The 26727-nt window shown below is 53.4% G+C and overlaps 1 protein-coding gene across 3 annotated transcripts; it reads left to right on the top strand.

The window, feature by feature from the left end:
- Window positions 1–918: 918 nt before the first annotated feature.
- CRYBG2 (crystallin beta-gamma domain containing 2) lies at window positions 919–24996 on the top strand. 3 transcript variants are annotated; one of them, XM_059916074.1, is made up of 20 exons: window positions 919–1208; window positions 7827–10473; window positions 10886–10933; window positions 11021–11133; window positions 11304–11433; window positions 13637–13776; window positions 14601–14727; window positions 14967–15002; window positions 15357–15493; window positions 15654–15780; window positions 16058–16197; window positions 16312–16438; window positions 16704–16736; window positions 16861–16973; window positions 19824–19953; window positions 21219–21358; window positions 21737–21860; window positions 23397–23555; window positions 24561–24720; window positions 24815–24996. In XM_059916074.1, the coding sequence occupies exons 1-20, from the start codon at window positions 1186–1188 to the stop codon at window positions 24901–24903; spliced, it is 4743 nt and encodes a 1580-aa protein (XP_059772057.1). In that variant the 5' UTR covers window positions 919–1185; the 3' UTR covers window positions 24904–24996. The 3 variants fall into 3 exon arrangements, 2 of the variants coding, with proteins under 2 accessions (XP_059772057.1, XP_059772049.1); XM_059916066.1 differs by lacking the exon at window positions 919–1208 and having other exon boundaries at window positions 7684–10473; XR_009502207.1 differs by lacking the exons at window positions 21219–21358; window positions 24815–24996 and having other exon boundaries at window positions 24561–24648.
- The last annotated feature ends 1731 nt before the right edge of the window (window positions 24997–26727 follow it).

The following is a 26727-nucleotide window of genomic DNA, read 5'->3' as shown; positions in this document are numbered from 1 at the left end:
GAATCTCGGGCTGGGAGGGTACTGGGGAGTTGGCTGCAGGCTCTCTGGAAGCCAGGAGCGGGCAGAGGCCATGGGCATTTGTGGCAGGCCTGCCCACAAAGCCCCTAATGCCCAGGGCAGCTGGTACCAAAGGGCTGGAGGCCAGAGGATTCCTGGGAAATCAGCAGTTGGCCTGAGAATCAGGAGCCCTCACTGTGTGACTTAAGTCATGTCAGTGTCCACTCTGGGCCTCACCTTCCTCACATGCAGAATGGGAAGGGGTGAGTTGAATGCTGAAGGGCCTTTCCAGAGCTCTGCCTCTTTGTCCAGATCTTGTGGCCTAAGAGGCAGTCTCTCCTTAAGGCAGCTCTGCTTGGTGTCAGAGCGCTGCTCAGCTTCTTCTGTGACAAGGAGGGCAGCCGGGGTGTCAGGGGTACCCAGAAGGCAGGGGAGCGATTCTGTCACCCGGTCTCTGCTTCTGCTTTCCCTCAGGCCCAAGCCCAGAGCCTCTCAGAGTTGGACCTTTGGGCAGGGAGCCGTGGCTCCTGGCTTTGGAAGCAACGACACAGCTCAGGGAGGTCTGCTGAGCCACTGGGGCGCCTACAGAGGCCAGCAGTGGGCAGCGCCTCTGACCTGGCCAACTATGCCTCTGTGGGGCCAGAGAGCCTGGCACTGGCGGTGACCTCAGCAGAGCCTGCTGGGACCAGGTGTCCGTCATGCCCACCACCAGCTCCTGGATGTTTGGAACAAGGATCTCCAGGCTGCACCTGCCTGCAACCCCCGTACACAGTCCCGGAGATTCCTCTGAGGCCTGAGCCACCCAGCAACCTGGAGGACGTGCGGCCCCGCCCAGCATCCTCCCCCAGGGCAGAGGGGGCAAAGGGCGAGCCTACCAGCGCAGGGCCAGCCCTGCCCGAGCCAGCCCAGACTCTACGTGAGTGTCCCTCTGCCAGGAGGACCCGCTACCACATCACCGTCACCCTGCAGGGGCGTGGGCAAGCACCTGGGGAGGAGACTGAGGAGCCCAAACCGGCCCGACCAGCTCCCCACCCCTGCGGCCCTGAGGAATCCAGGGGCTGGCAGGAGCCTCCCCAGGGCCCCCGCCCCATCACAGGGTGCCTGGTGGACCTGCCTCAAGAGCCCCGGCTGAGAGCCCCACCACATCAGGGGAGCACGGCCCAGCGGCAGCAGCTCCAGGCTGGCCAGATGCCTGGGTCCCCGCATAGATGGTGAGTAGACTTCGCCCCACGTGGGGCAACGCGGGGAGGGGAAACCGGCCTGTCTGCCCCCTCTTGGGTCTCTATCTTGTCTCTGGGCTTCTCCAACTCAAGGCCCATTCATTCAGTTCCCTGGGTGTGAGCTGACTCTGCCATCCCCTCCCCTTCCCAACTCTGCCCTCCTTTCCCTCCCCTCAGCCAAAGGCTACCTCCTGGGACCCAGTGCTTCCCTATTCCTCTGTCCGCCTGAGGAGGGGGATATCCTGTCATGGAGAGGATGAGGGAGGGATCACCTTATCCTCAGCAACACCCCCTCATTCCCTCGTTCTGTTCCGGAGACCACATTCCCAGCCTGAGAAGAGACTCTCAGCCAAAGTGCTGTATGTCCTGGGGCAAGTTGCTTAACTTCTCTGGGCCTTGAGTTGCCAAGTAGATTTGGTAGCTGGAGATGAGGAAGGAGGAGGTGGTTACAGGAAAATACTTTGAACTCTAGAGAGTTGGGCTGCTGAAATAGCAGGGATGATTTTTTAAATAAATTTATTTATTTATTTTTGGCTGTGTTGGGTCTTTGTTGCTGCTCGTGGGCTTTCTCTAGTTGTGGGGAGCGGGGGCTACTCTTTGTTGCGGTGCGCGGGCTTCTCATTGTCGTGGCTTCTCTTGTTGCAGAGCACTGGCTCTAGGAGCGCAGGCTTCAGTAGTTGTGGCACATGGGCTCAGTAGTTGTGGCTTGCAGGCTCTAGAGCTCAGGCTCAGTAGTTGTGGTGCACGGGCTTAGTTGCTCCGTGGCATGTGGGATCTTCCCGGGCCAGGGCTCGAACCCGTGTCCCTTGCATTGGCAGGCAGATTCTTAACCACTGCACCACCTGGGAAGCCCAGGGATGCTTATTAATAAAGCTTCAGTCGCAACAATAGTTACCCCACATGGTTCTGTGTTGGCGGCACTGAGGTTCCCAAGCCTCCGTTTTTAATTTGTGTTGAAATTACTCTCCTGAATCTGCCTGGTGGGCTCAGAGGTGGAAGGATGTGTCCCCTAAAACTCACTGAAGAGGGGATGAACATGGGATCTCTCTAGAACCACCGGGAAGGGCACTGGGCCTCAAACAGGGCTCTGAAAAGTTCCTAATGATGACGGTGGTGGCCGTCACTTATGGTTTGTTTTCTAAGCATAATTCTATTTAATCCTCACAACAGCCCCATGAAGTTGGACTAATCCTGCTCTCCACCTTTCCACCCCAATTACAATAGGGAAACTAAGGCTCAGAGAGGTTTCATCACCTGCTCAAAGTCAACCAGAAAGTGAAGGGGCCAGAATTTGAACCCGGGTACCTGTGTTCTAACTACTTCTCTCTCCTGCCTCTAACGGAGGCCTCGGTGGCCTTGTGCAAGCAATGGAGTGTTGAGTGTGGTTGCTGTGTGCACTGCAGAGCTTTCTGTAACCTCATGGAGGCAGACTTGGCAGTACTGTGTCAGCAGAGGCAGCATCAGGGATGACCAGGCCTCTGGGCAGGAGTCGGGGTAATGATTCTGTGATAAGGAAGAGGGACATGTGCGACCCAGACTGGCTCAGAGACCTGCTGCAGGGGGAGGGTGTGCCCCAGCTGGGGGAGAAGGGCTGCAGAGAGAGGGAGGGTGAGTGGGCGGGGCAGTCCTTGGAGAGGGGAAAGGAAGGAGCAGGAGGTTCATCTGGGGGACTTGGGCTCCATCTGCCACTCCCTGACTATTTTGGGCACAGGTGGATAATGACAGACTCGCAGAAGGTGAGGGCTCACTTAGAAAGGAAGGAAGCGGACCTCCAGGGGTGTCATCCTTCTCCCTTCCCTTTCTGAGGGAGGGTTCTCTGGGCCAGGATTAGCAACTATCGGGGGTGGGGAGGCGCAACGCAACTGGGTCTGGAAATGTAAGATGTGTATGCATCCAAGTGTGTGCATCTGTTCAAATAAGGGTGAATTTCAAGGGGAGGAGGGCTGGGGGCTGTGAATTGACTGTGTGTGTGTGTGTGTGTGTGCTGTGAATGTGTGTGCATGTGTCACTGTGTTTGTGTGTTTCTGTGTGTGTGTCTGTGTGACTTGTGTGTCTGCTGTGTCCCTGTGTGTATATCCCCGAGTGTCTGTGACTGACTCTGTGTTTGTGTGTCTGACTGTGTACGTTGGGGTAAGTATCTATGTGTGTTTTTGTGCCTGTGTGACTCTGTGCGTCTGTGCCGTGTGTGTCTGTGTGTGATGCAGCACAAGCTTGTACGCCTGTGGGCTGGTTTGACCTAGTTTGTGGGTGACTCACAGGTAAGCGGGGAGAATCCAGGACGTGTCGGGTTAGACGAGGCTCTTTCCCACACTCCCCCCGCCCCCTCCTCAGCCTCTCCCTTTCCCAGCCCCACACACCTGATTTGGAAGCCACAGGTTAACCTGTGACAAATCCACCTATGGTCCGGGGCCCTGAAGAAGAGAGGGCTCTGGAAATGGGCATTTCTGCTGGCCTGGAAGAGGCATCCTGGGTCATTGGGGTGTGTCTTCAGAGGAAGGACAATATGGGGGAGGGCTATAGGCAGGCAGATTCCTGCATAGTTTGAAGAACATTCTAGCCATCACAACTATTCAGGGATGGGACAGGTCAGCTGTCAAATTTCGACCTCCCTGTCGCTAGAGGTATGCAAGCAGAAACAAATGATCACATGCTTGTGGAATGACTATCAAGGGTGTTGTCCAGGGGTTGGGTTGAGAGAAGCATAGAATCATAAGTCACTGTGACCTATGATCTGATTACCAATGGCTTCCTCTGAAGCTGATCTGATTACCAATGGCTTCCTCTGAACCTGCTCTCCTGTTGCTTTGCCTATGGAGGCTTTCCAAATGTGGTTCCTGTTTTTTATGTCTAGTTCTTTGACTTCTGTACTCCTAGGATACCACCTCCAAGAGAAAATTGGCTTTGGATGAACCTAACCAGGGCCTAGCACATCACGTGACACGATTAGCGCTGAATGAATGAATAAATGACTTAGAACCCAGGCTTTGACCCTTACTATCTGCCATCACGGACAGGGAATCTCAGCGAATGGTAGTTGTTATTGTTATTCAGAAATGGAGATGAGACTTGGGACAGGGGCTCATCAAGGGGTGACACTCCACGTGCGGGGGAGTCTCAGCAGGGAGGACAGCGGAGAGGGTCAGGCCTCAGGGAAGGGCTGCAGTCCAGGGCCTCAGGTGTCTGAGTGTGTTGCTCTCAGGAATTCTGGCCCGGGGAAAGGATTGGGCATCCATCTCAGCCCCTCACCTCCCCCATATACAGGGCTTTTCTGGGGCCACTCAGACCCCGTCCTGGGCCAGGCCACATGCTGTCACAGCCACCAGTGGTCCCCGAGTCAGGTCAGGCTTCCCTGGGCCTCATCCCCATTCATCTCTGCCCCTCATAAAACCTGAGTCACTGCTGGGGCCACAAGACAGGGCCAAAGTTCTGGGTTCTACCAGCCTCTCAGGAGGGAGGAAAATAGAGAGGGAGGAGGGAAGTTGGGGGCATGGGTCCATTTCCGGCCTTAACTGCCCTTATAATGGTCTGGGGGCTGCCTCACAGAGAGGAGGAGCTGAAGACAGGCTGGTACTGAGGCTGATGCGGAACAAGCTGACCTTTTGGGTCCTTGAGGCCTGAGAATAGGATTGCCCTGCTCAGTGCAGCCTGGAAGTCGGAGTAGCTGACTGGCCCCTCCCCCTCTAGGACTGTGTGGCCTCCTTTAAAAGTAAACCCCCAAACCACAGAGTCTTAGTTTAACCAGATACATCAGGGAATTTGATTTGGTGGTTAAGCACTTAGGGTTGGGTTCAACTCTTGCCTCTGCTACTGTGTGACTCTGGGCAAGTTTCCTAACCTCTCTGAGCCTTTCCCCCCTCATGTGCAAAGTGGGAATGTTTGTTTATAATTTTCTAAATTATTTATTTATTTGGCTGCTCTGGGTCTTAGTTGTGGCACGTGGGATCTTTTAGTTGCAGCATGCGAACTCTTAGTTGCGGCATGCACGTGGGATCTTGTTCCCTGACCAGGGATCGAATCCAGGCCCCTGGAATTGGGAGCACAGAGTCTTAACCACCAGACCACCAGGGAAGTCCCTTGTTTATAATTTATAAATAATTTATTCTGTTTTTTAAAATTGAAGTGTAGTTAATTAATAACAATTTATAATTGTTAGTTTCTGGTGTACAGCAAAGTGATTCAGTTATATGTATCTTCAGATTATTTTCCACTATAGGTTATTACAAGATATTGAATATAGTTCCCTTTGCTATACAGTAAATCTTTGTTGCTTACCTATTTTTTTTTTTTTGCTTATCTATTTTATATACAGTAGTTTGTATCTGTTAATCCCATACTCCTAATTTATCCCCTCCCCTTCCCCTTTGGTAACCATAAGTTTGTTTTCGATGTATGTGAGTCACTTTCTGTTTTGCATATAGATTCATTTGTATTATTTTTTATTTTTTAATTATTTATTTATTTATTTATTTATTTATGGCTGCATTGGGCCTTTGTTGCTGTGCGCAGGCTTTCTCTACTTGTGGCGAGCAGGGGCTACTCTCCGTTGCGGTGCATGGGCTTCTCATTGCAGTGGCTTCTCTTGTTGCGGAGCACAGGCTCTAGGCGCGTGGGCTTCTGTAGTTGTGGCATGTGGACTCAGTAGTTGTGGCACACGGGCTTATTTGCTCCGCGGCATGTTGGATCTTCCCGGGCCAGGGCATGAACCTGTGTCCCCTGCATTGGCAGGCAGATTCTTAACCCCTGTGCCACCAGGGAAGCCCCTGTATTATTTTTTAGATTCCATATTCAAGTGATATCATATAATGTTTGTCTTTCTCTGTCTGATTTACTTCACTAAGTATAATACTCCCTAGGTCCATCCATGTTGCTGCAAATGGCAATATTTCATTCTTTTTTTACGGTTGAGTAATATTCCATTGTATTTACATACCACATCTTCTTAAGCCAGTCGTCTGTTGATGGGCAACTGGGTTGCTTCCATGTCTTGGCTATTGTTAAGAGTGCTGCTATGGGGCCCCCCTGGTGGCACAGTGGTTGAGAATCTGCCTGCCAATGCAGGGGACACGGGTTCGAGCCCTGGTCTGGGAGGGTCCCACATGCCGCAGAGCAGCTGGGCCCGTGAGCCACAACTACTGAGCCTGCGCGTCTGGAGCCTGTGCTCCGCAACAAGAGAGGCCGCGATAGTGAGAGGCCCGTGCACCGCGATGAAGAGTGGCCCCCGCTTGCCACAACTAGAGAAAGCCCTCGCACAGAAACAAAGACCCAACACAGCCATAAAAATAAATAAATAAATAAATAAATTTAAAAGTAAAATCACAGGTTTAAAAAATGGCAACTGTTTAAAAAAAAAAAAAAGAGTGCTGCTATGAGCATTGGGGTAAATGTATCTTTTTGAATTAGAGTTTTCGTCTTTTCTGAATATATACCCAGGAGTGGGATTGCTGGATCATATGGTAGCTCTATTTTTAGTTTTTTAAGAAACCTCCATACTGTTTTCCATAGTGAATAATTTGTTCTTTATGAGGAAGCTTATGAGCCAGCGTTTTAGTTTATAAAGTGAGTTTTTTTCTTTTAACATCTATTTCTTTTTTAAAAATTTTAATTGGGGTATAGTTGCTTTACAATGTTGTGATAGTTTCTGCTGTACAACGAAGTGAATCAGCTATATGTACACATATATCCCCTCCTTCTTAGACCTCCCTGCCTACCATCCCACCCATCTAGGTCACCACAGAGCACTGAGCTGAGCTCCCTGTGCTATACAGCAGTTTCCCACTAGCTGTCTATTTTACACTTGGCAGTGTATATATGTCAATCCTAATCTCCCAATTCATCCCATTTCCCCTCCCCCCCTCCCCCGTGTCCACACGTCCGTTCTCTACGTCTGTGTCTCTATTCTTGCCCTGCAAATAGGTTCATCTGTACCATTTTTCTAGATTCCACATACATGCGTTAATATACGATATTTGTTTTTCTCATAAAGTGAGTTTTTATTCTTTCTCTCTTACTGGATGCTGACAATAATCCTGTGAAGCACATACTCTTGTTATTCCAGTTTTGTGGCTGGGGGCCCTGAAACTTGCTGGGAAGAAGTGGCTGCCCAAGGTCATCCTGCTAGTGAGTGACAGGGCCAGGGGGAATCCAGCTTTGCTGGAAGCCAAAGCTGTCTTTCCTTACCTTCCTTTATAGCTATCAGAAACACGGTCAGAACATCACTTGCCTAATTCTCAGTTTTCCAGTTTTCTAGTTTTCAGCTCCTGGAGGACTAGCCCCAGGGCTCCTTGGGCAGAGTCTCAGCCCCATCCACAGATCAGTGGGTCAGACCCATATGCCTTTCTGCTCTCTCCCTTCTCTCTCCTTCTAGGCTTAGGCCTTAGCTTCACTCCTTGAAGGACCCTGGCATAGGAGAACACCTGAAAGTAGGGAGAGGGGTGGGAGATCTGAGAGTATCGTGCCCGGTTTACAGATGAAGAAACAAAGGCCCCAAAGCTCAAATGATTTGCCTGAGGTTACTCAGCCTGACCTTGGCAGGGGGAGTGATTCTGCACTGCAGAGAGCTACCCTGACCACCCCCGACCCTGTCTCTCCTCTTCCCGTCACCCTCTGCAGTGAGCTGGACCACAGTGAGCCAAGGACACCTCAGGATCCGTTGCTGGGGCCCAACACGGACAAGGCCAGTGGGCCCCCAGCTCGGGCCAAGGCCCGAGTGGTGAGCACCTCACTGACATGGGGGCAGTGGCCCCCTGCCCAGGAAGAGAGCAAACACCGTTTTCACAAGGTGTCCCTGGTATCAGGGGCACGGCTAGAAGTCCCCCAGGAGGAGATGTCTGAGAATGGCCACCGTCGGGAGGAAGTCAACGGCTTTGCTGCACGGGAAGAAGAGACTATGAATCACCAGGGTCCCGGGGACGGGGCTGGCTCCAAAAGCTTCCAGAGCCATGGGCCCATCTTTTCCAAAAAGTACCCACTGCCCCCCAAGGAGAAAAGGCCAGTGGGAAGGCCAAAGGAGGCTGTGGACCAGGGTGATGGCAGTCCCCAGGACCCCAGGACTGAGCCACCGAGCCCAGGAGCCATGGCCAAGACTGAGTGTTTGGCGCCGGTGCACGGGCCCCATGAGCCCAGGCCCAACCCAGGTGTGAGTCTCACCAGCAGGAGCTCCCGGAGCCTCGAGGAACAGCGGGTGACATGCGCTGTGCGGACTACCATGGTGGTGGGAGGGCACGTGGACCGACAGGTGAACAGCTCTGTGACGAACTCCGTGGGGCTAACGCTCCCGGGCAAGGCCCCGCCCAGGGGCCGCAATGCCGCCCGCGTGGTGCAGGCAGTGGTGGTGAGCCCCCGAGCCGAGGACTCACCCAGCCGCAGCCAGGCCCTGGAGCTGCTAAGTAGCCTTGTGCCTGCTGGGCGGAGCCCACCTGCCAGCCGGCTTCCCAGGCCCCTGGCTGCTGTGACAAGGAGTCCAGGTCTGGGCAGCACAGAGGGTGCAGCCCCGGGGCAGCTGCCTGAGACAGGGACAGCAGAGCCAGAGGACAGATCTGTCCTGGCTCCCGTAGGCTTCCGGGACTATGCCCACCCGCCTCAGAACCAGGATGTCCCTGCAACCCACCTGGACCGAGACCAGGACAAAGCCCCAGATGCCAGGATCCATGAGGTCCCAAGAGTGCAGAGAAAATCCAGCCCCACCCAGCTCCCTCTCCAGACCTCTCAGGGCCACACACCAGTACCCTCCTCTCCCAGACTCCAGACCCAAACCCCCTCCCTGGGCCTAGGTCACCCCCCAGAGCAGCCTGAAGTACCTACTCATGCTAGGGCCCAGCTGACTCTCAAGCCCAGGGGACCCCAGGCCTGGCCCTCCGTCAAAACGGAAGGGCATCCAGATCCCCCTGCTGCCACCAGCCTGCCCACGGTGAGGACTGAGGCTGTTAGAGTCCCCGGACAATCTCTCGCTCCATCCTCTACAAGAAGGAAGGCTGTCACCAGCCCAGGAGGTCTTTCTGCTCCATCCTCCCCAAGGAATAAGGTTGCTCAGGACTCTGAAAATGTCCCTATCTTCTCCCTTACCCAGAAAGAGGTAGTGCAGAGCCCTGGGGTTCCTGCTGACTCAACCCCCGCCCAGAAAGAGGTAGTACAGGGTCCTAGTGCTCCTGCTGCCTCATCCCCTAAAGCAACCAAGGTTGCCCAGGCCCCAGAAGGCAGCCCTAGCACCCAAAAAGAGGTTGTCCAGAGTACTGAAGGCAGCCTTGCCCCTCCTCTCACCAAGGAGGAGGCTAGTCAAGGCCTGACAGCTCCTGCTGTCCCATCCCCCAAACAGGAAAGGGAGGTTCAGGACTCTGAGGAGAGCCCCATCTCATCTCCTACCCAAAAAGAGGTTGTCCAGGGCCCTGGTGCTTCTACTGTCCCATATTCTACCCAGAAAGTAGTTGTCCAGGGCCCTACTGCTCTCATTGCCCCCTCCTCCTCAGGGGGCAAGGTATCCCTCAGCCCAGGAGGCCCCCCTGCCCCAAGGCTGATGGGAGCAGAGGCCAGCCTGGAGTCCCAGCTTGTCCCTGACTCCGCCGAGGGCAAGACGTTCCCAGAGCCATCAAGGGAGGAGGAGGAGGTGGCCCTGACTGCTGACCTGGAGATTTTCCTGGATACCCTGCGGAGTATGGAGCCCCCCGAGATCCTCCGCACTCACCGGCTGCCACGAGCCCCCCGCTCCTCCTACCTGGCCATATACGCCACGCTGCCCGCCATCGAGGAGGACCAGCCTGGGCCATGGGTGCTGGGACCCAGCCCCCAGGGGGTGCCCGCACTGGAAGAAAATGAAGAGGAAAAGGGAGAGGAGGAGGAGGACGAGGAAGAACCACAGAACCCCTACCTGAGTGACAGTGAAAAGCTCCAGCTCAGGCAGGAGAAAGCCAGGCCCAGCCCCTCCTGCGACTCCCACCCTGCCCGACCCCCCCAGGTCTCTTGCTCTCTTCTGGAGATGATGAAGAAGCACACAGCAGGTGCCAAGGGCGCCCACCCAGAAGTCGGGCCAGAGCGGCAGGCAGGCAGCCGGCCCACTTCCCGTCTTGGATGCAGCCTTCTCTTTGGGGGTCTGGTGCCTGCCCTCAAGGAGGCCCCCACTTTGGAACCACTGGGCACAAAACCATCCGCTCTACCGCCCCACGGGGCACCAGGGCTCAAGAAGGTGCCAGAACAGCTGCCCCTGCTCTACAGGGAAAGGCCACCTCCAGAGAAGCCCGCACGTGCCCAGCCCCCAGAGGGGTGGGTAAGTGAGGCCTTGGGTGGGCAACAGAGGGGGCCTGGCCTCATCTGGGCCAGGGTTTGGCTGGTGTGAGGACCATGATACTGGGGGGCAGAGTCTCCAGGGGCCAGGGGCGTGGGTCTGAGGTCTAGTTCAGTGTGACCACATTTCTCTGGGCCTCCGTCTCCCTATCCAAACAGCAGATTTGCACTGTGGATTCCAAAGGGCTTGATATCTTGGAAGCTGGGGAAGGGGACAGCTTCCAGGGACAGAGTGATGAAAGCACCTGGGGGTTGGGAGCAAGTGTAGCATCCTTTGTAGGCCAGCTCTTTGAGGGTGGAGGCCCATAGGGAGGATGTGGGGTTCCTGGAATGGCAGGTTGGGGGAGACAGTAAGGAGGCAACCCCATAAGATCTATCACCGCTCTCCATTCCAGAGCTCAGCATTGAAGACCCAGGGCAAACTGAACACCAGGCCTGGAAAGGTAGGGGGTGGGGGACAAATGGGTGGGGCAGCAGGAGGTGGGGGACCTGGGGACAGGGCCTGAGGACCCCCTCTGTGCCTTCTCCAGATGATCCTCTTCTCGGAGCCTGGCTGCCAAGGCAGCAGCAGGGAGGTTTGGGAAGACACTGCTGATGCTTCAGGCTGGGCCCGCGTGGCTTCCATACGGGTGGTACGAGGCTGGTGAGTGCGGAGTTCCTGGCGGGGTCCTGTGTGTGAACCTGGGGGATGTGAGGGCAGTGGGAAGTGCCCAGTGAGAAGTGCCTGGCAGAAACCCCCTCAGCTACCCAGAGACCCTGTCTTGTGGGTACATCGTTTCCCCACTCAGTGACCCTAGGTCTCTGTGCCTGCAGCTGGGTGCTGTACGAAGAGCCGGCGTTCCGGGGCCAGAAGCTGGTCCTGCCTGAAGGAGATGTGGAACTTGGAGCTCTGGGGCCAGCATGGAGTACCCAAGGCATTGGCTCCCTGAGGAGGGTTGTGCGGGTGAGTGGCTGGGTGTGGGGGACCAGATTTTGCCCCATCTACCCTAAGCCCCAGGCCCTGAGGAGGGAGACAGCCTCAGGTACCTAGAGTTGGAATTTCTGGGAGAGATCATATGGGATCGGAGCCTGGAGACGACTTATCATGGTCTCACCTGTAAAGTCCCAACCTCGGAGCCAGTGGGGAAGAAAAGGATTCTGGGTGTGCTCAGCCTGGCTTGGGGAGGCAGGGACCAGGCAGAGGCCAAGCTCCAGTAGCTCCAGCTAGTGCTGGAGAAGGATTCAGTTAGAGCAACAGAAGCGGGTAGGGGTGGCTGTGAGCGCTCACCTCCCCACCCCGGGCCCAGGCTTTCAGGCCCACGGCCAGAGCCAAGGTGCCATGGATGTGTGTTGATTCACGTGCTCACAGATGCTCTTTCATGTCAGCTGTGTGCCCGGCACCACGCCAGGCAATGAGTAGGTTGGGAGATCTGCTCTCTGCCCTGTAGGACTCATGGTCAAGCTAGGGCATGAGGGCTGGGTTTGAAGCAGGAAAGCCATATAAACAGATTAGAGATTTAGAAACATCCTTCTGGTTGCCAGGAGGAGAAAAGACAGGGATTCTGGAGACAGGAAGACCAGGAAGGGCTGTGATTTCCAGCCGAGGGGAACCTCTGAATTTTGAGGGAGGGGTATGTGGTTTGAAAAGGCATAGTTTTATTATAGTTTCACATCTGTAAAGTGGGGAAAAATAATACTGTTTTCATAACACAAATTTACAAACTGCTAAATTTAAGCTTGACAAAGCCGTCTTGGCCGCTAGGGAGACCCAGATGAGAAAGCAAAGATCTAAAACCAGGGCCTAGCCAACGTTTTGGGTTTTTTTTTTTTTAATTTGTTTTTTGTTGTTGTTGTTTTTAATGGAAGGACAAATAACCCTGAGTCCAGAGCTGTTGAAATCCTCCCGGTAAGAGAGGATGAGACTCTTAACTAGGGCAGTGGCCCAGCCACGCAAAGGAGGGGACAAGAATTTTCAAAGCCTCTCCAGAAACACACAAATATTTGTGGACAATTTATTGTGGGCTTCTCACAATAAATTCATCTTCACGTGGGAGGTAATGAGGTACAAGAGAAAAACAAGGGCTTTGAAGTCCAGTGGACCTGGGTTCCTTTGATTCATTCAGCACTGACTGGGTGCCTAGTGTGTATCAGGCACCTGGGATGTGCCGGGTTGCAACAGTGAACAAAAACTGCAGTGCTCTGTTCTTGGTCTTGCTACTTACAGGCTGTGTGCCCTGGGGCGGCCCACTTAACTTCACTGAGCCTCACTTTCCTAGTCTGCGAATGGCGTAATAACTCTCGTTGGGAAGACCAAATGAGAAGGGGTAGGACAGGCCCTTATATATATGCCTTGCACCCAGTAGGTGCTTCATAAACAATTGATGAAGGAGTGAATGAAAATGGCCCTAGTGAGGAAGAAACACCCAGAATGCAGAGAGGACCTGCAGCTTCCTGGGATAACGAGGCCAGTCCGGACAGGCATAGAGATTTGTATACAGTCTGGAATTGTATACAAAAGAAGGGTCAAAGTGAGACCTCAGGAAGTGGCTGTCTATCCCGCCCATCCCTCCACCAGGCTGGAAATGAGGCTCCCAGAGGCAAGGCAAAGGGCATGGCACTTGGCAGGCTCCTACTGGGAATTTTGGTCTCAGGTCCCAAAGGGCCAGTGTGGGACCAGTGAGGGCTTTGGTCTCAGGCTTGTCTGGCTGACCTTGCAGAGAACACCCTAGTCATTTCTGGCTTCTGGGGAGAAGTCCCCGGGAGCCCCACCTGGACAGACTTGGGGAAGAAGGTGTGGGTGGGGGTGGTCTCTGAGGGCTGTTTTTTTTTTGGTTTTTTTATTTATTTATTTATTTTTGTCTGTTTTGGGTCTTCGTTTCTGTGCAAGGGCTTTCTCCAGTTGCGGTGAGTGGGGGCCACTCTTCCTCGCGGTGCGCGGGCCTCTCACTATCGCGGCCTCTCTTACTGCAGAGCACAGGCTCCAGACGCCCAGGCTCAGTAATTGTGGCTCACGGGCCCAGTTGCTCCGTGGCATGTGGGATCTTCCCAGACCAGGGCTCGAACCCGTGTCCCCTGCATTAGCAGGCAGATTCTTAACCACTGCGTCACCAGGGAAGCCCCAGGGCTATTGTTTTATACTTCATTTTTCCACCCCTTTCCTTCCGTAGGACTACATTACCCCAGAGATCAGCCTGTACTCTGAGGAGGGCCTCAATGGGGAGCAAGTGAAGCTAACCAAGGCCTTGGAGGACCCCCAGGGCCTGGAGAGGCCTCTGCAGGTGGCATCTGCCACTGTCTCCGCAGGACTGTGAGTCTGGGCTGTTCTGGAAACCCTACATTTAACATTCAGTGTGCTGGGTGCTGGGGACACAGAGGTGGCAGCACATGGTTCCTGCCCTCAAGACGTGCTCAGTCTACTGGTGGGGCCAGGCAAGCAAGCAGACAGTGGCAATCCAGAGTTCCAGGATGGAGAGACACGGGGCTGTGGGAGTACAGAACAGCACCAAACCAGCCTGAGGTCAGAGAAGCCTTCCTGGAGGAGGAGACTCCTCAGCTGGGATGAGTCGGCCCCAGAAGAATCTAAGCTCCATGAGGGCAGGGACTTTGTATGTTTTGTTCACTACTGTATCTCTGACGCCTGAAGCAGGGCCTGGCATGGGGTAGATGCCCCTAAATATTTGTTAATTGAATGAATGGGGAAGAGAGTATACTAGCACCTGCAAAGGCCCAGAAGTGAGAGACTGACTTTGAAAGTTCACTCTGGCCAAAGAAAGCAGCAAGTGGGGAGATGTGAGGTCCAGGAGGAAGGCAGGGGGACAGGACAAAAGGCCTCTTTGTGCAGCTGGGCTGTATTGTGAGGCTAATGGGGAATTACCAGGGGTTTTTAAGCAGGTCCAGCTGCTGGAAAGAACTCTCAGCCGCTGTGTGCAATTAGAGAGGGCCAGGTCAGAGAAGGGGAGATCAATGGAGTGGCTGCTGCAGGAAATTATGGGGGCCTGAAATGTCCTCCAGAGTCCCCTTGATGGGGGCCTCTCCCCCAAAACTTCTTTCCCCCCTCTACCCCTTCCACCCCATCCACTAATCTGTGTTCCCGGGAGTCTGGGGTGCAGCTGCCTCTCTGCCTCCCCTCAGGTGGCTTCTATACCCCAAGCCCTTCTTTGAAGACACTCCCTGCATCCTGGAGCCTGGAGAGTACCCCACCCCAGAGGCCTGGGGTGCATCAGACCCCAGTGTGGGCTCCCTGAAGCCCATGAGATTGGTAAGGAGCAGGTGGTCCCAAGCAGCCTTGTCTGTAGTCTGGGTGAAGAGGCAGGGCCTGGGACCTCCTACTGGGAATGGGATTGGAGGAGAGGGAGGATTAGTCCAAGGGTTGGGGGAGAGGGAGGACATGGGGTTGGCCATTTTTAGGGGCCCCAGGAACAAGTAAACCCTAGGTCACCAGCCCCATCTGTCTTCCCGCACCTCTGGGCTGGTGTCTCAGCTCTGTCTCCTCTGCAGGGCTGCCCAAGAGTGGAGAAGCCAGGGGAGCCCAAGGTAAGCATCTGGGCCTCAGGGTCAAAGAGGACCTTTGGGTGGGGTGTTTGTATGTGTGTGGCTATCACGGCCTGGACTAGAAGGTGGGAGAGGTGGGAGCTGGGGGCTAGAGGCTGGGCTGGGGAGGGTCGGGGTGGAAACCCGATGGGCTAACTGGGAACTGGCTTTTGATGTGTAAGGACCAGGTCAGAGGTCAGAGAAGAGACAGGAGTTAGGTAAGGGCTTGGGGCTCAGTGAGGGAATGGGAGGGCTTAGCTCTGGGTTGATGCTGGATAGAGTCATCCTGGGGTGGCTGGGTGGGTCTGGGTCCAGATCACTCCCCACCAACCTCACACAGCCCCTCTCCCCCCGCAGGCTGTAGTGTATGAGGCCCCAGGCTTTCAGGGCCAGAGCTGGGAAGTGAGCCGAGACATCTACAACCTGCAGCAGCCAGAGGACAGCCAGAGCCCCAGCTTGGCCTCTGTGGGGTCCCTGCAAGTTCTTGGGGGCTGGTGAGGACTCAGGACCCTTCCTTCTCCCTCATCCTCCCCAGTAGCCTCTACCCTCCAGGATGGGAAGTGACCTGGTCTGCCTAGGGGTGGGGGCAGCTCTCTTACACATCCATGGGCTTCCTGTGACTGAGTCTGTTTGTCTGCCTCCCCCTTCCCCCAGCTGGGTGGGCTACGAGAAGGAGGGTTTCCGGGGTCACCAGTATCTGCTGGAGGAGGGAGAATACGCTGATTGGTCACATTGGGGAGGCTATAACAAGGCGCTGACCTCCCTGAGAGTCATCCGGACGGTAAGCAAGAGCAACTGGGACATCCCTCTGCCTCTGGCCGCAGCCATACTTACCCCAGCACAATTTGTTGAGGGAAGAATTTGCGCCTCCTCTCCCTGTTCTCTAGAGCACCTGGAAGTGTTCCATGAGGTCTAGCCTCTCTCTCTTGCTGCCTTTCCCCAGCCCACACTGATCACCTCACCGCAAAGTCCCTTGGTGGACTGCGTCCTTGGGGTCTGGGCACTCCCAGGGGTTTCCATCGGTGGGCGGGAGAAACCTGACTGTCCCTGGGGCCCAGGACTTCGGGGACCCGGCGGTGGTGCTGTTTGAGGCCATGGACTTTGAGGGGCATGGCGTGGAGGTGAGCAAGGCATTGCCGGACGTGGAGCTGGCGGGACACGGCCCCCGAACGCAGGCCATCCACGTGCTCAGCGGCGTGTGAGTGACCGAAGCTCCGGGAGCTGGGCCGGTTGGGGGCGGGGGGGGGGGCGGTGGTGTTCCAGGAGAGGCACTGGCTCCTCCATGCTAACCCGCGCCCCGCCCTTCCTGCAGGTGGGTGGCCTATCAGGAGGTGGGCTTCTCCGGGGAGCAGTACGTGCTGGAGAAGGGCGTGTACCGCAACTGCGAGGACTGGGGCTCGAGCAACAGCGCCCTCGCCTCTCTGCAGCCGGTCCTGCAGGTGTGTGCCCGCCGCAGGAGCGGGGCCTCTCAGAGGGGAGGGGCTTGGCGTCCCCCCGCAGGGGGGCGGGACTGGAACAACCAGGCTTGGAGCGCCTGGGGGCGGGGCTTCCTGGAAGGGGCGGGGCCTTCTGGAAGGGGCGAGGCTCATACGGACCAGGAGGGTGAGGGACCTGCGAAAAGGGTCGGGAATATTGAAACCAGAGGAACTGAGGCTGGGGGCTAGCACGCTCCTTAAATCTCGAAACTTCGGTCCCTCCCTTCAGGTCGGGGCGCACAATCTGCACTTTGTCTCAAAGGTAAGGAGCTGGTGGGGGCCTATGTCTCCTCTTCCCTCATTTTTCAAATCTCTCCCCCACTTACCCATTCTCTCTGTCCCACTCACCCTCCTTCACTCTCATCTCTTCCCGTCTGTGCCGCCAGATTCAGCTTTTCTCCGGTCCGGACTTCCTGGGCGACCACATCTCCTTTGAGGATGACCAGACCTCTCTTCCCCCCTCTTTCCAGCCCCAGTCTTGCCGGGTCCACGGCGGCAGGTGAGGAAGTGGGGAAGGGGAGACGGGGGCGGGAGGGGGGCGGGGGGCACCTGCTCAGAAGCGCTTAGCTCAGCTTGGAAATCGAGGCTGTAATTAGAGGTCTTTGTTTCAAATGATTTCCTTCCTTTGGCTTCCTTGAGATTAGCTATTCTATCCCGAATCATTCAATCTTAAAGCAAACAAAGCAAGATAAAGTTTTAGTAGAAAATGTAAAAACTGTAGACAGTATAGTGTAAATTAACAATAATTTATTATTACCTAATACCCAGTCCATGTTCGAATTCCTCCCGTTATCTCAAAAAATGCCTTTGTGAAATTGGTTTGTTTTTCTCAGGATCCAGACAAGGTCCACACATTGCATGTGGTCCATTTGATCTATAATGTATAACAGTACCTTTCTCTTCTTTTTATTTTATACGATTTATTCGTTTAAAGAACCCAATAATTTGCCCTGTAAGTTTCCCATCTTCTGTATTTAGCTGATTGCTTCCTGGTGGTGTTTTAATTTTGTTCCTCTGTGCCCCATACTTCCTGTTAACTGGTAGTTAGATCTAGAGGCTTGATGAGATCCAGGGTGTTTTGTTTTGTTTTGCCGGCAAGAAGACTATTAGAGGTAGTATGTGTACTTCCCACTGCATCACATCAGGAGGCACATGTCTAGCTGTCCCATTTTTAATGATATTAAGATCCCTACATTATAAGATTCCTCGTTGACCTTTCACCTAAAGATTTTTAGCATCCATTGATGATGATTGCCTAGACCCATTATTTCTTTAGAGGTTACAAAATGATTTTCTAAGTTTTGTTATTCCTTATACATATATTGGCTGGAATACTTCTATAAAGAAGAACTTTCCCTTTTCAACTATTTGTTTACCTGAAATAGTTTATACAAAAAAGGCAGTTTGATCTTTTCCCAAGAATCAGTGTTTGCCCCCTTTCTATCAATTTTCAGAATAATTTCTGAATTGGTGCCCTAGCAACCTCCAGAGCTGACCAATGAAGATTTTTTAAAGTATTGTTATGAACTCATGGGTTTTTTATGTATATGAAATGCTCCAGTCCCTTGGAGTCACTATTCTTTTGTGTACTCAAATTGTTTCATCTTGGCAAATGGGAGCACCTCCAAATTGCTTCCTGGGTATTTTTTATATGACCCCAATAGTTTTTTTTTATAACTTCCTTGTTTTTCTGGTACAGTAAGAGGTTCCAGGATCATTTTGTACATTTTTTGCCTCAAACCGGGAATCATTTCCCAAAGAATCCTGATTGCTTTTAATGCATAATGCTCTTTGGAGATCAAAATCTGCACGCTAGGTGTTTCAAAATTATAATACTGATATTACTACTAACAGTAAAAACCAGTGAATGCTGTTTCAGGTCTCTCTGTTGTTCTTTTTGTCCTCAGAACATTCACCTACATCCCATTAGGTATGTACAGTTCAAACTATTGTGTTTTTAAGACATTTGAAATAATACTTCTTTCTCTGCAGTTATGCCACCAACCTGATATACAGTTAGGTTCATTTATTTTGTTTATTTTAATTTTTATGAATACTTCTCATTTTTACTTAATTCTGTTTCCTAATTACATAAAATATTTGTAGTGTTCCTGTCTTAGTCAGCTTGAGCTACTATAACAAAATACCATACATTGGGTGGCTTAAACAACAGGAATTTATTTTCTCAGAGATCTGGAGGCTGGAAGTCCAAGATCAAGGTGTTGGTTGATTTGGTTCCCTGGTGAGGGCTCTCTTCCTGGCTGGCAGATGGCTGCCTTCTTGCTGTGTCCTCACATGGCTGAGAAAGAGAGCTCTTCCTCTTCCTATAAGGACACTAATCCCATCATGGAGGCTCTAACCTTTTGACCTCATCTAAACCTAATTACCTCCCAAAGACCATCACATTGGAGGTTAGGACTTCAACATTGGAATTCTGGGGAGATACAAACATTCAGTCCATAATATTTCCAAAGTCAAGACTTAAAAAATCAATAGCTTTCATCTCTGTCCCTGCTACCTTTTCCACTCCCTCCCCCTATAGGTAATCTTGTGTGTGTGTGTGTGTGTGTGTGTGTGTGTGTGTGTGTGTGTGTGTTTAGTTTATTCATCCATTGTTTCTTTTTGAAGATATAAGCAAATATGCGCTCATAAATTTACATATAATTATAGAAACCAAATATGTTTTGTTTTCCTCCTCCTCCATTTTCTTACACAAAAAAAGCATACTACAACCTGGTAAATATACTAAAGACCACTGAATTGTACACTTTAAAAGAGTGAATTTTATGGTTTGTGAATTATATCTCAATTTTTTTAAAAGGAAGCATACTGTAAACACTGTTATGCACCTTGATTTTTTTACTTAACAGTTTGTATCACTTTATATCCCTTTAAGAGCTCCTCCTCATTCTTTTTGACTGCTATGTTACACTCCAGGTTCTTAGTTTATTCAACCAATCCCCAACTGATGGACATTTGGCTGCTCCCACTCTGCCACTGCAAACAGTGTGTAATCAATAGCCTTATGTATGTGTCATTTCATGTTTTTGAAGGATGTCCTTGGGATAGATTCTGAGAAATGGGATTGCTGAGTAATTGTGCATGGAGTTTTGTTTGATGTTGCCAAATTTCCCCCGAAGGGCAGTATGATTTCATTCAGTCCTTTCTTAAGTCTGACCTTCGTCCCTGCTGCTGCAACGCCCGTTTATCCTTGGCCTCCCCCGGACCGGGGGATCCCCATCAAGTCTGCATCCACTCTGCTGTATCTCAGGGGGACCTGGGCAGGCCAAGGAGAGGGTGGGCTCAAATATCTACTCACATCCCCCCACTCTTCCCCTTCCTTCCCCAGCTGGATCCTGTTTGATGAGAAGAACTTTGAGGGTGAGCAGCACATTCTCTCTGAGGGCGAGTTCCCCACTCTCACAGCCATGGGCTGCCTGGCCTCCACGGTCCTGGGCTCTCTCCGGAAGGTGCCCCTGGTAAGTGCCCCGCTCCGGTTCCAGGCACCCCTGAGGCAGGGGTTGCTGCTGGGGGAGCCCACACACAGAGCCTCTTCTCACTGCTGAGTGGGCTTTGGGGCTTAAACCCAGTCTTCAGAACCACCCCAGGTCCCCTCGACCCCAGGGCTTCAAAGCCAGGTCAGCTTACTAGGGATTTATTGAGCCCCTGCTGAGATAGGTCCTGGAACCCTGCAATATATCAGACATAGCCCTGCCTTCAAGGAACCCAGAAAGATTACAGCTCAGAGTGCTGTGTCCTGAAACTGAGGTGGGACAGGGCCAGGAGGGGCTAGCACTCAGGGGTGGGGGCAGGGGCGACCGATGAGGTGGTGATTCTGGGCAGGGAGGAGTGGAATGGCAAGATGGCTTTGCTGCGTGGGGGGAACGGTGGGCGGGAGGAGGGCAGTGGGGCTGCTGCTGCCGTGATCCAGGACAAATGATGATGTCCTGGACTAGGAAGATGTGGAGAGGAGTGACGTGGGCTGATGAAGGACCTGGAGTCTGTAGGACTTGGTTGTGGGCTGGGTGGCCAGTGGCAGCAGCACAAGCAGAACAGCTGGTGTTTTCTGTACTGCTCTGGGCAGTGTTTAAAAGGCTTCCCATGCACTAAGGCATTTAATCCTCACCACAACCCTATGAGCCATGTAACTATTATCTTCTACCTTTTTCCGACGTGAAAACTGAGGCACAGAGAGGTCACGTGACTTGCTTCAGGTCACACAGCTGGTAATAGACAGAGCCAGGTTCCATACAACTACATGCTGGGCTCTGAAGACAAACAGACCTGGTTCGGAAGCCTGGCCCTAGGGCCTTGAGCGAGTGATTTACCTTCTCCAGCCTCAGTTTCCCTCTAAGTGGGGATAATAATAGCACCTGCTTATAGGGCTGTTGAGAAGTTATAATGAGATCAGGTAAAGCACTTAGCACAGAACCTGGCGTGTAGTAAGCCCTGAATACATGAGAACTGCTATAATGACCAATATTATTCTTGTCACTCATCTTAGAAGTGCCATTTACTGGGGAGGAGGTTTGAGGGGCAATGGGGGTTCCATCTGGCACATGCTGCATCTGAGAATCTGGGGGACACCCAGCTGGCAGTGTCCAGGAGTCAGGGGCCCTGTGGGGTGGAGCTCAGGAGGGAAGAGAGCCTGAAATACCATTCTGGGAGTCAGGGTGTCTGGAACTAGAGGGGCTGAGTCGGGGGCTCTCGTGGCCTCACCCCTTCTCCGTGCCCCCGGCCGCAGCACTTTTCAGAGCCATCCATTTTCCTGTATGGCCTGGAGTGCTTCGAGGGGAAGGAGATCAAGCTCGGTGGGGAGCTGCGGAGCCTGCAAGCTGAGGGCTTCAACAACCACGTGCTGTCCTTGCGGATCAAGGGGGGCGTGTGAGTGTGCCGTGGGGCTGCGGGGGCTGTAAGGGAGGGAGGGAGGGGGCCTCCAGGTCTTCCCCCCACTTCTACTGCACTCCCCTCCACGCCAGGAGGGAGAGGGGGGAAGTGCAGGCTGAGAAGGGTCACTGGCCCTCAGGGCTTGGACCCCAGCCCGAGGTGCTCTCCAGGACCCTCCCCTGCCCTGCAAATCCCAGAGCTCCCTCCCAGCCTCCCTCTCTACCCCCTCCCGGGACCTGAACCCCAGGCAGAGGAGTCCAGGCGTGAGAGAGGAGGAGGTAGAGAATGTTCTGACGGCTGCTCCTCCTCTTCTACCTGCCTGTCTGTCTGTCTGTCTGTCTTCCTCGCTGTGTCTGTGGCACTTGCTGGGCCCAGCTGGGTGCTGTGCCAGCACAGCGACTTCCGGGGCCGCCAGTGGCTGGTGGGCAGCTGCGAGATCACCAGCTGGCTGACGTACAGTGGGACCCAGAGGGTGGGCTCCCTCTACCCCATCAAGCAGGTAGGTAGCATGTCGGGTTGAGCACGTCTGGGCCAGTCTGTCTGGCTGTTTGTCTGTCTGTGCGTTTCCCATGTTTCCCAAACTCAGCCTTTGTATACTTTTGTCACAATTTTTGTCACACCATCATTCCTTTTGAACCATTGTCTCCTTAATATTTTCCTCTAAACCAACTCACTTTTTTTTTTTTTTACTTTATCCTATCCTAAGGAGTAATGTCCATAAGATCACGGGTTTGATGTGTATGTATGATTTTTCCTTAATAGACATTGTGATAAATTCATTACCATTAAATTTTTAACAATAAGGCTTATCCACATAAGCCTGAAAATTATCTCATGTACACCCACCAGTGGTAAGCACACCTCACTTTGAAACACTGTGTCTGTACTTGTGTTTCCATATGTCTGTGAGTGCATGTCTGGACACGTGTCTCATTTATGTGCATGTGCACTTATGTGGAGGCATGGCCACAGAGGGGGTGTGTGTGTGAGTGTGTGTGTGTGTGCGCGCATGCCCATCTGAGGGCGTTTCTGTGTCTGTGATGTCACTTGTATCAATGTGTCCTCTGGAGGTGATCTGTGGGGGGATGTTTGTCATCCCCTCACCCTGTACATCTGTGAGAGTATATTTATGACTGCACATGCCTGTACTTGTGACACCGTTGAAAGTGTGTGTCTTTGTGTGAGGAAACTTGTGTGGTCCCTATTTCAGACTCATAACATCATTGCTAGAAGGAATCTTGGAGATAATCTCCAACCTTCACATTTTACAGATGGGGAAATAAAGGCCCAGAGAAGTGGACAAGAATTTGCTCTGCAATCTTCACAAGTATTTTACCTCCATGGGCCTCAGTTTCCTCATCTTTAAAATGGGGGTGCTATGTATGATAGGGTTGTTTAGAGGATTGAAGATAATAATGATGTAAAGCCCTTAGAACAGTGCTTGAATGGTTAGGCACTCAACAAATGTTAGCCGTGATTATTATTATTACTATTATTACTGTCACCATCATCCGAGATCCCCAGGTGATTTGTGGCCGAGCCAGGTCTGATGTCTGACAGCCCAGTGTCCGCCCTGCTGTGGTACCTCTTCAGCATGGGTAGTGCGTGCATTTCTCTCTGTAAGTGTATGTGCACATCTGTATTCCCATACACATCCAAACTTTTGGCAAACATAAGTGCCTGGCGTGGAGTCGGCTGGGGGGGCAAATAGTGTGAGTGTACATGTCGACGTGTATCCATGTGTTTGTGCCTGCGGCACTCCTGTACAACCATGTGGATCTTGGGTGTATCTGCCAGTGTTTCTGTGTGTATCTCTACAGACATGGAACTGTGTGCGTGTGCACTACGTATGTGCCCCTGGCATATGTGTGAGAAAGAAGGGGTGACTTAGAAGCAGGGTTGAGGATGGTTTGGGGCAGGAGGGAGAGCTTGGGAGCTTGGGATACTGGAGGGTCCAGAGTTGAGGGCATTGGGGGCCCAAGTGGGAGCATCCCTGCCCAGAGACCCCTGACTCTCAGCTCCCCCCACTCACCAGCGCCGGGCTTATTTCCACCTCTGGAATGCGGCACTGGGGGGATTCCTGGCAGTGCCGGACCACGTGGAGGACATGAAGGCGGGCCGCGTGGTGGTCTCTGAGCCCCAAGCTGGAGGCAGCTGTATCTGGTACTACGAGGATGGGCTGCTGAAGAACCAGGTACCAGTTTAGGGACTGGGACAGGGTCACCAGGGCCCCAGACCCTCACAAGCCTACCTTTGGGAGTCCCAGCCTGTTCCCAGTCAGGAACAGGACCCAGCCTTGGGCCAGAGAAACAGAGAGATACACAGACACCAGGACCTGGGTGGAGGTGGAGAATGCAGGCTGTGTACCCCTGGGCACTTCGGGCTCTTCTCTGGGTCTGTCTCCCGTCTGCAAAACAAGAGCGTTGAACCAGATGCTTCTAAGGGACCACTCAGCTCTGATATCCTGTGACAGATTTGGATCCTATTAATAATGATAGATCCACTCCACAAACATTTCCTGAGCACCTGCTATGTGCCAGGCCCTGTTCTAGGTGCTGGGAATATAACAGTGAGAAGACAGAAACAACTCCTGCCCTCCTGAAGCTTGCATCCTAGTGGGGAGAGAAAGAAACAAATGAGTAAAATATCTTAGTACCTTAGGTGTTGAAAAGTGCAATAGAGGAAAAATACATTAAGAAAGGAAAATAGGAAGTATCAGTAGCTCTGACAAGGGGAGCCCTTCCCGAGAAGGTAGCATTGGAGGGAGGCACCTTGCAGGTTTCTTCACGTGAATGCCTCATGTAATCCCTAGAGGGCACTAGGGGGCAAGTCCTATTATACTTCCCATTTTATAGGTGAGGAAACGAGAGCACAGAGAAGTTAAGTAACTGGCTGAAAGTCACATAGCCAGTAAGTATGTGGAAGCTTGTCTGCTGCTAAAGCCTGTGCTTCAGGAGTCAGTCATGGAAGGCTTCCCGGAGGAGCGCATATTTTTCCAGCCCTTTTATGGTTTCTCACATTGAACCCTCACAACAGCCATCCCCAAGGAAACCAGAGCTACTGGTTTAGGATTAGGAGATTTGCCCAGAGTCACAGTCCGTAACAGCCAGGATTCAAAGCTGGGTGTGTCAATGGTGTCTTGGGTTTGGTGGAGTCTCTGTGGGGAGGGCCAGTGCCTGACGACCTCCTGGGGCCTCAGGTGGCCCCCACCATGAGCCTGCAGGTGATTGGCACCCCCAGCACAGGCTCCAAGGTAGTGCTGTGGGCTGAGAGCCGCCTGCCCCGCCAGACGTGGAGCATCAACGAATCAGGCCACATCTGCAGCCAGATGTTTGAAGGCCGGATCCTAGATGTGAAGGGTAAGTTGGGCATGTGTGTGGGAGAAGGGCCCTGCAGGCAGCAGAGTCCCCAGCTCTCTCTGACCATCTCCCCATCTCTTACCCCCTCCCCCAGGTGGCCAGGGCTACGACCGGGACCACGCGGTGCTGTGGGAGCTGGCCAAGGACAGGGCGTCCCAGATCTGGACTGTCCATGTGCTTTGAACCTCCCCCCCACCCCCCAGCCCTGGAAGCTCTCCCTGGGATGAAATGTTTTTATAGGTTTTTTTGTTGTAACATAAACTGTTTTATAATATGCTCCCAGGTATCCTCATCTCTGTGCACCTTGATATTTGGGGGTGGGAGTGAGGATTTGTTCACCTGCCTTCTTACTAGCCTGCACTCAGGTGGGCTTCTTCCCTCCCAGCTCCAGTTCTGGGGCCCAGGTAAGGCCTCCGTCTGCCACCAGAGGGAATACTGGGAGCAGGCTAACCGCTGAGCGTGGTCTTGTGTGCAGTCACCCCAGATGATGTGCTCTCAGATCCTGCTCTGAGCCAGGTTTGGCACTGGGCTACGGGGACACAAATATGAACCAAGCCCCTTGGTCCCTGCCCTCAAGCAACTCACAGTCCAGTGGAGGATCCCCCTGGGAAGGGTGATACACTTGGTGACTGGGTAAGAATGGAAGTGGAGGGATGCACAGGGGAGGAACCTAAACCATTTAGGGGCACAGGGCAGGGAACACTGCTCGGAGGAGGGAACCCTCAGCTGAGATGTGGAGGATGAGAAGGAGTCAGCCAGGCTAGAGGGTGGCACAGGGATGCAGACAAGTCCAGGGGCGGAAACTTGGAAGTGCAGTGCGGTGGGGACTCAGTGGGCGGGATGGGAAAGGCAAGTGGGAGCCACACCTCAAAGGGCATTGCCCACCCGGCTCCTCTCACTTTCCCCTAACTCTGGTCTCAAGTCCTAAAGGTTTGGCCCCCAAGAAGCCAGAACAGGGGGTCTTGGTCCCTAACCCAGCTCAGAGAGGGCAGGACATAGTCTTTCAATCTAGTAGACACTTGTCCCCTTGGCCAACGTCCTCCAGGAAGAGGCAGAGATGGTCAAGTCCCTTGGGGGCTTCTCCAGAGTTCCCTTCCTACTCTTCAGCTCCCAATTCCACCAGCCCAAACCCAGGAGGGGTAGGAGTGGTTGGAACAGCTGTTTGTCCTTCCTGCCTTCCCAGCCCATGGGTAGGCAGGGAAGAAATGGACAGTGGCCTCTTCATCTTTTTCAGCCCCCAGTGGTTGGAGACGTGAAGACAGGAGGATGGCTGTGAGGCTGGGAACCCCTATAGGCTGGGGGGGGGCTTCTCTCTGAATCTGTCATTCTGAGGACACCGAGGCAGTGGAGTGGGGGGCTCTCTGAGCCTCTGCAACTGGGGATGTCCAGGGTCTAGGAGGCGGTGGGGGTGGGTGGGTCCTCTGGGACCGTCATTCCCAAACTCCCAGGGACAGGTAAGCAAATGCAACTAAAGGGAGGGTGAAGATGGCAGGTTCTGGGTCATGTCCCTGCAAGGGGATTCGAAGGGGAAGGGCCTCTGCATTTGGACTTGGGCGCAGGGCAGGTGAGGTGCAAGCTCGCTGGTGCCACCTCGCCTGCTGATGGGGCTATAGGTGGCCCCTTGGTGCTGCTGCAGACCTGGCTCTTTGGGCCTGGTGACATCCAGTGACCACACACAGGACCCCACTCCAAGTACATGACAACTTTATTGAGCCCTGGCTGGGTGGTGCTTGCCCCTCCATGTCAGTATCTCGCTGTGTCGGCCATGGCCCCCCAGGCTCTACCTGTCAATTCCCACAACCTGCTCACCTCTAGCATCAGCCCCTCCCAAGGATGGGGCGGGGAGGGGCTTCTCTTGCTAGTGATGGTGGCAGCTGTCTCAGGGGAACGGGGCTAGGGCTGGGCTGGGCTGTGTCACCTCATCTGAGGTGGAAGAGCTGGATGAGGGTGTTAGTCAGGAAGAGAAGGATGCTGCCGCCGCCCAGGCTTCCGAGGGCTGGGGCCCCA

The sequence above is a fragment of the Balaenoptera ricei genome, chromosome 1, assembly GCF_028023285.1.
Source record: "Balaenoptera ricei isolate mBalRic1 chromosome 1, mBalRic1.hap2, whole genome shotgun sequence".
NCBI classification, from domain to species: Eukaryota; Metazoa; Chordata; class Mammalia; order Artiodactyla; family Balaenopteridae; genus Balaenoptera; species Balaenoptera ricei.
Note: the sequence above shows the minus strand (reverse complement) of the source record. Positions and strands in the feature narration are given on the sequence as shown.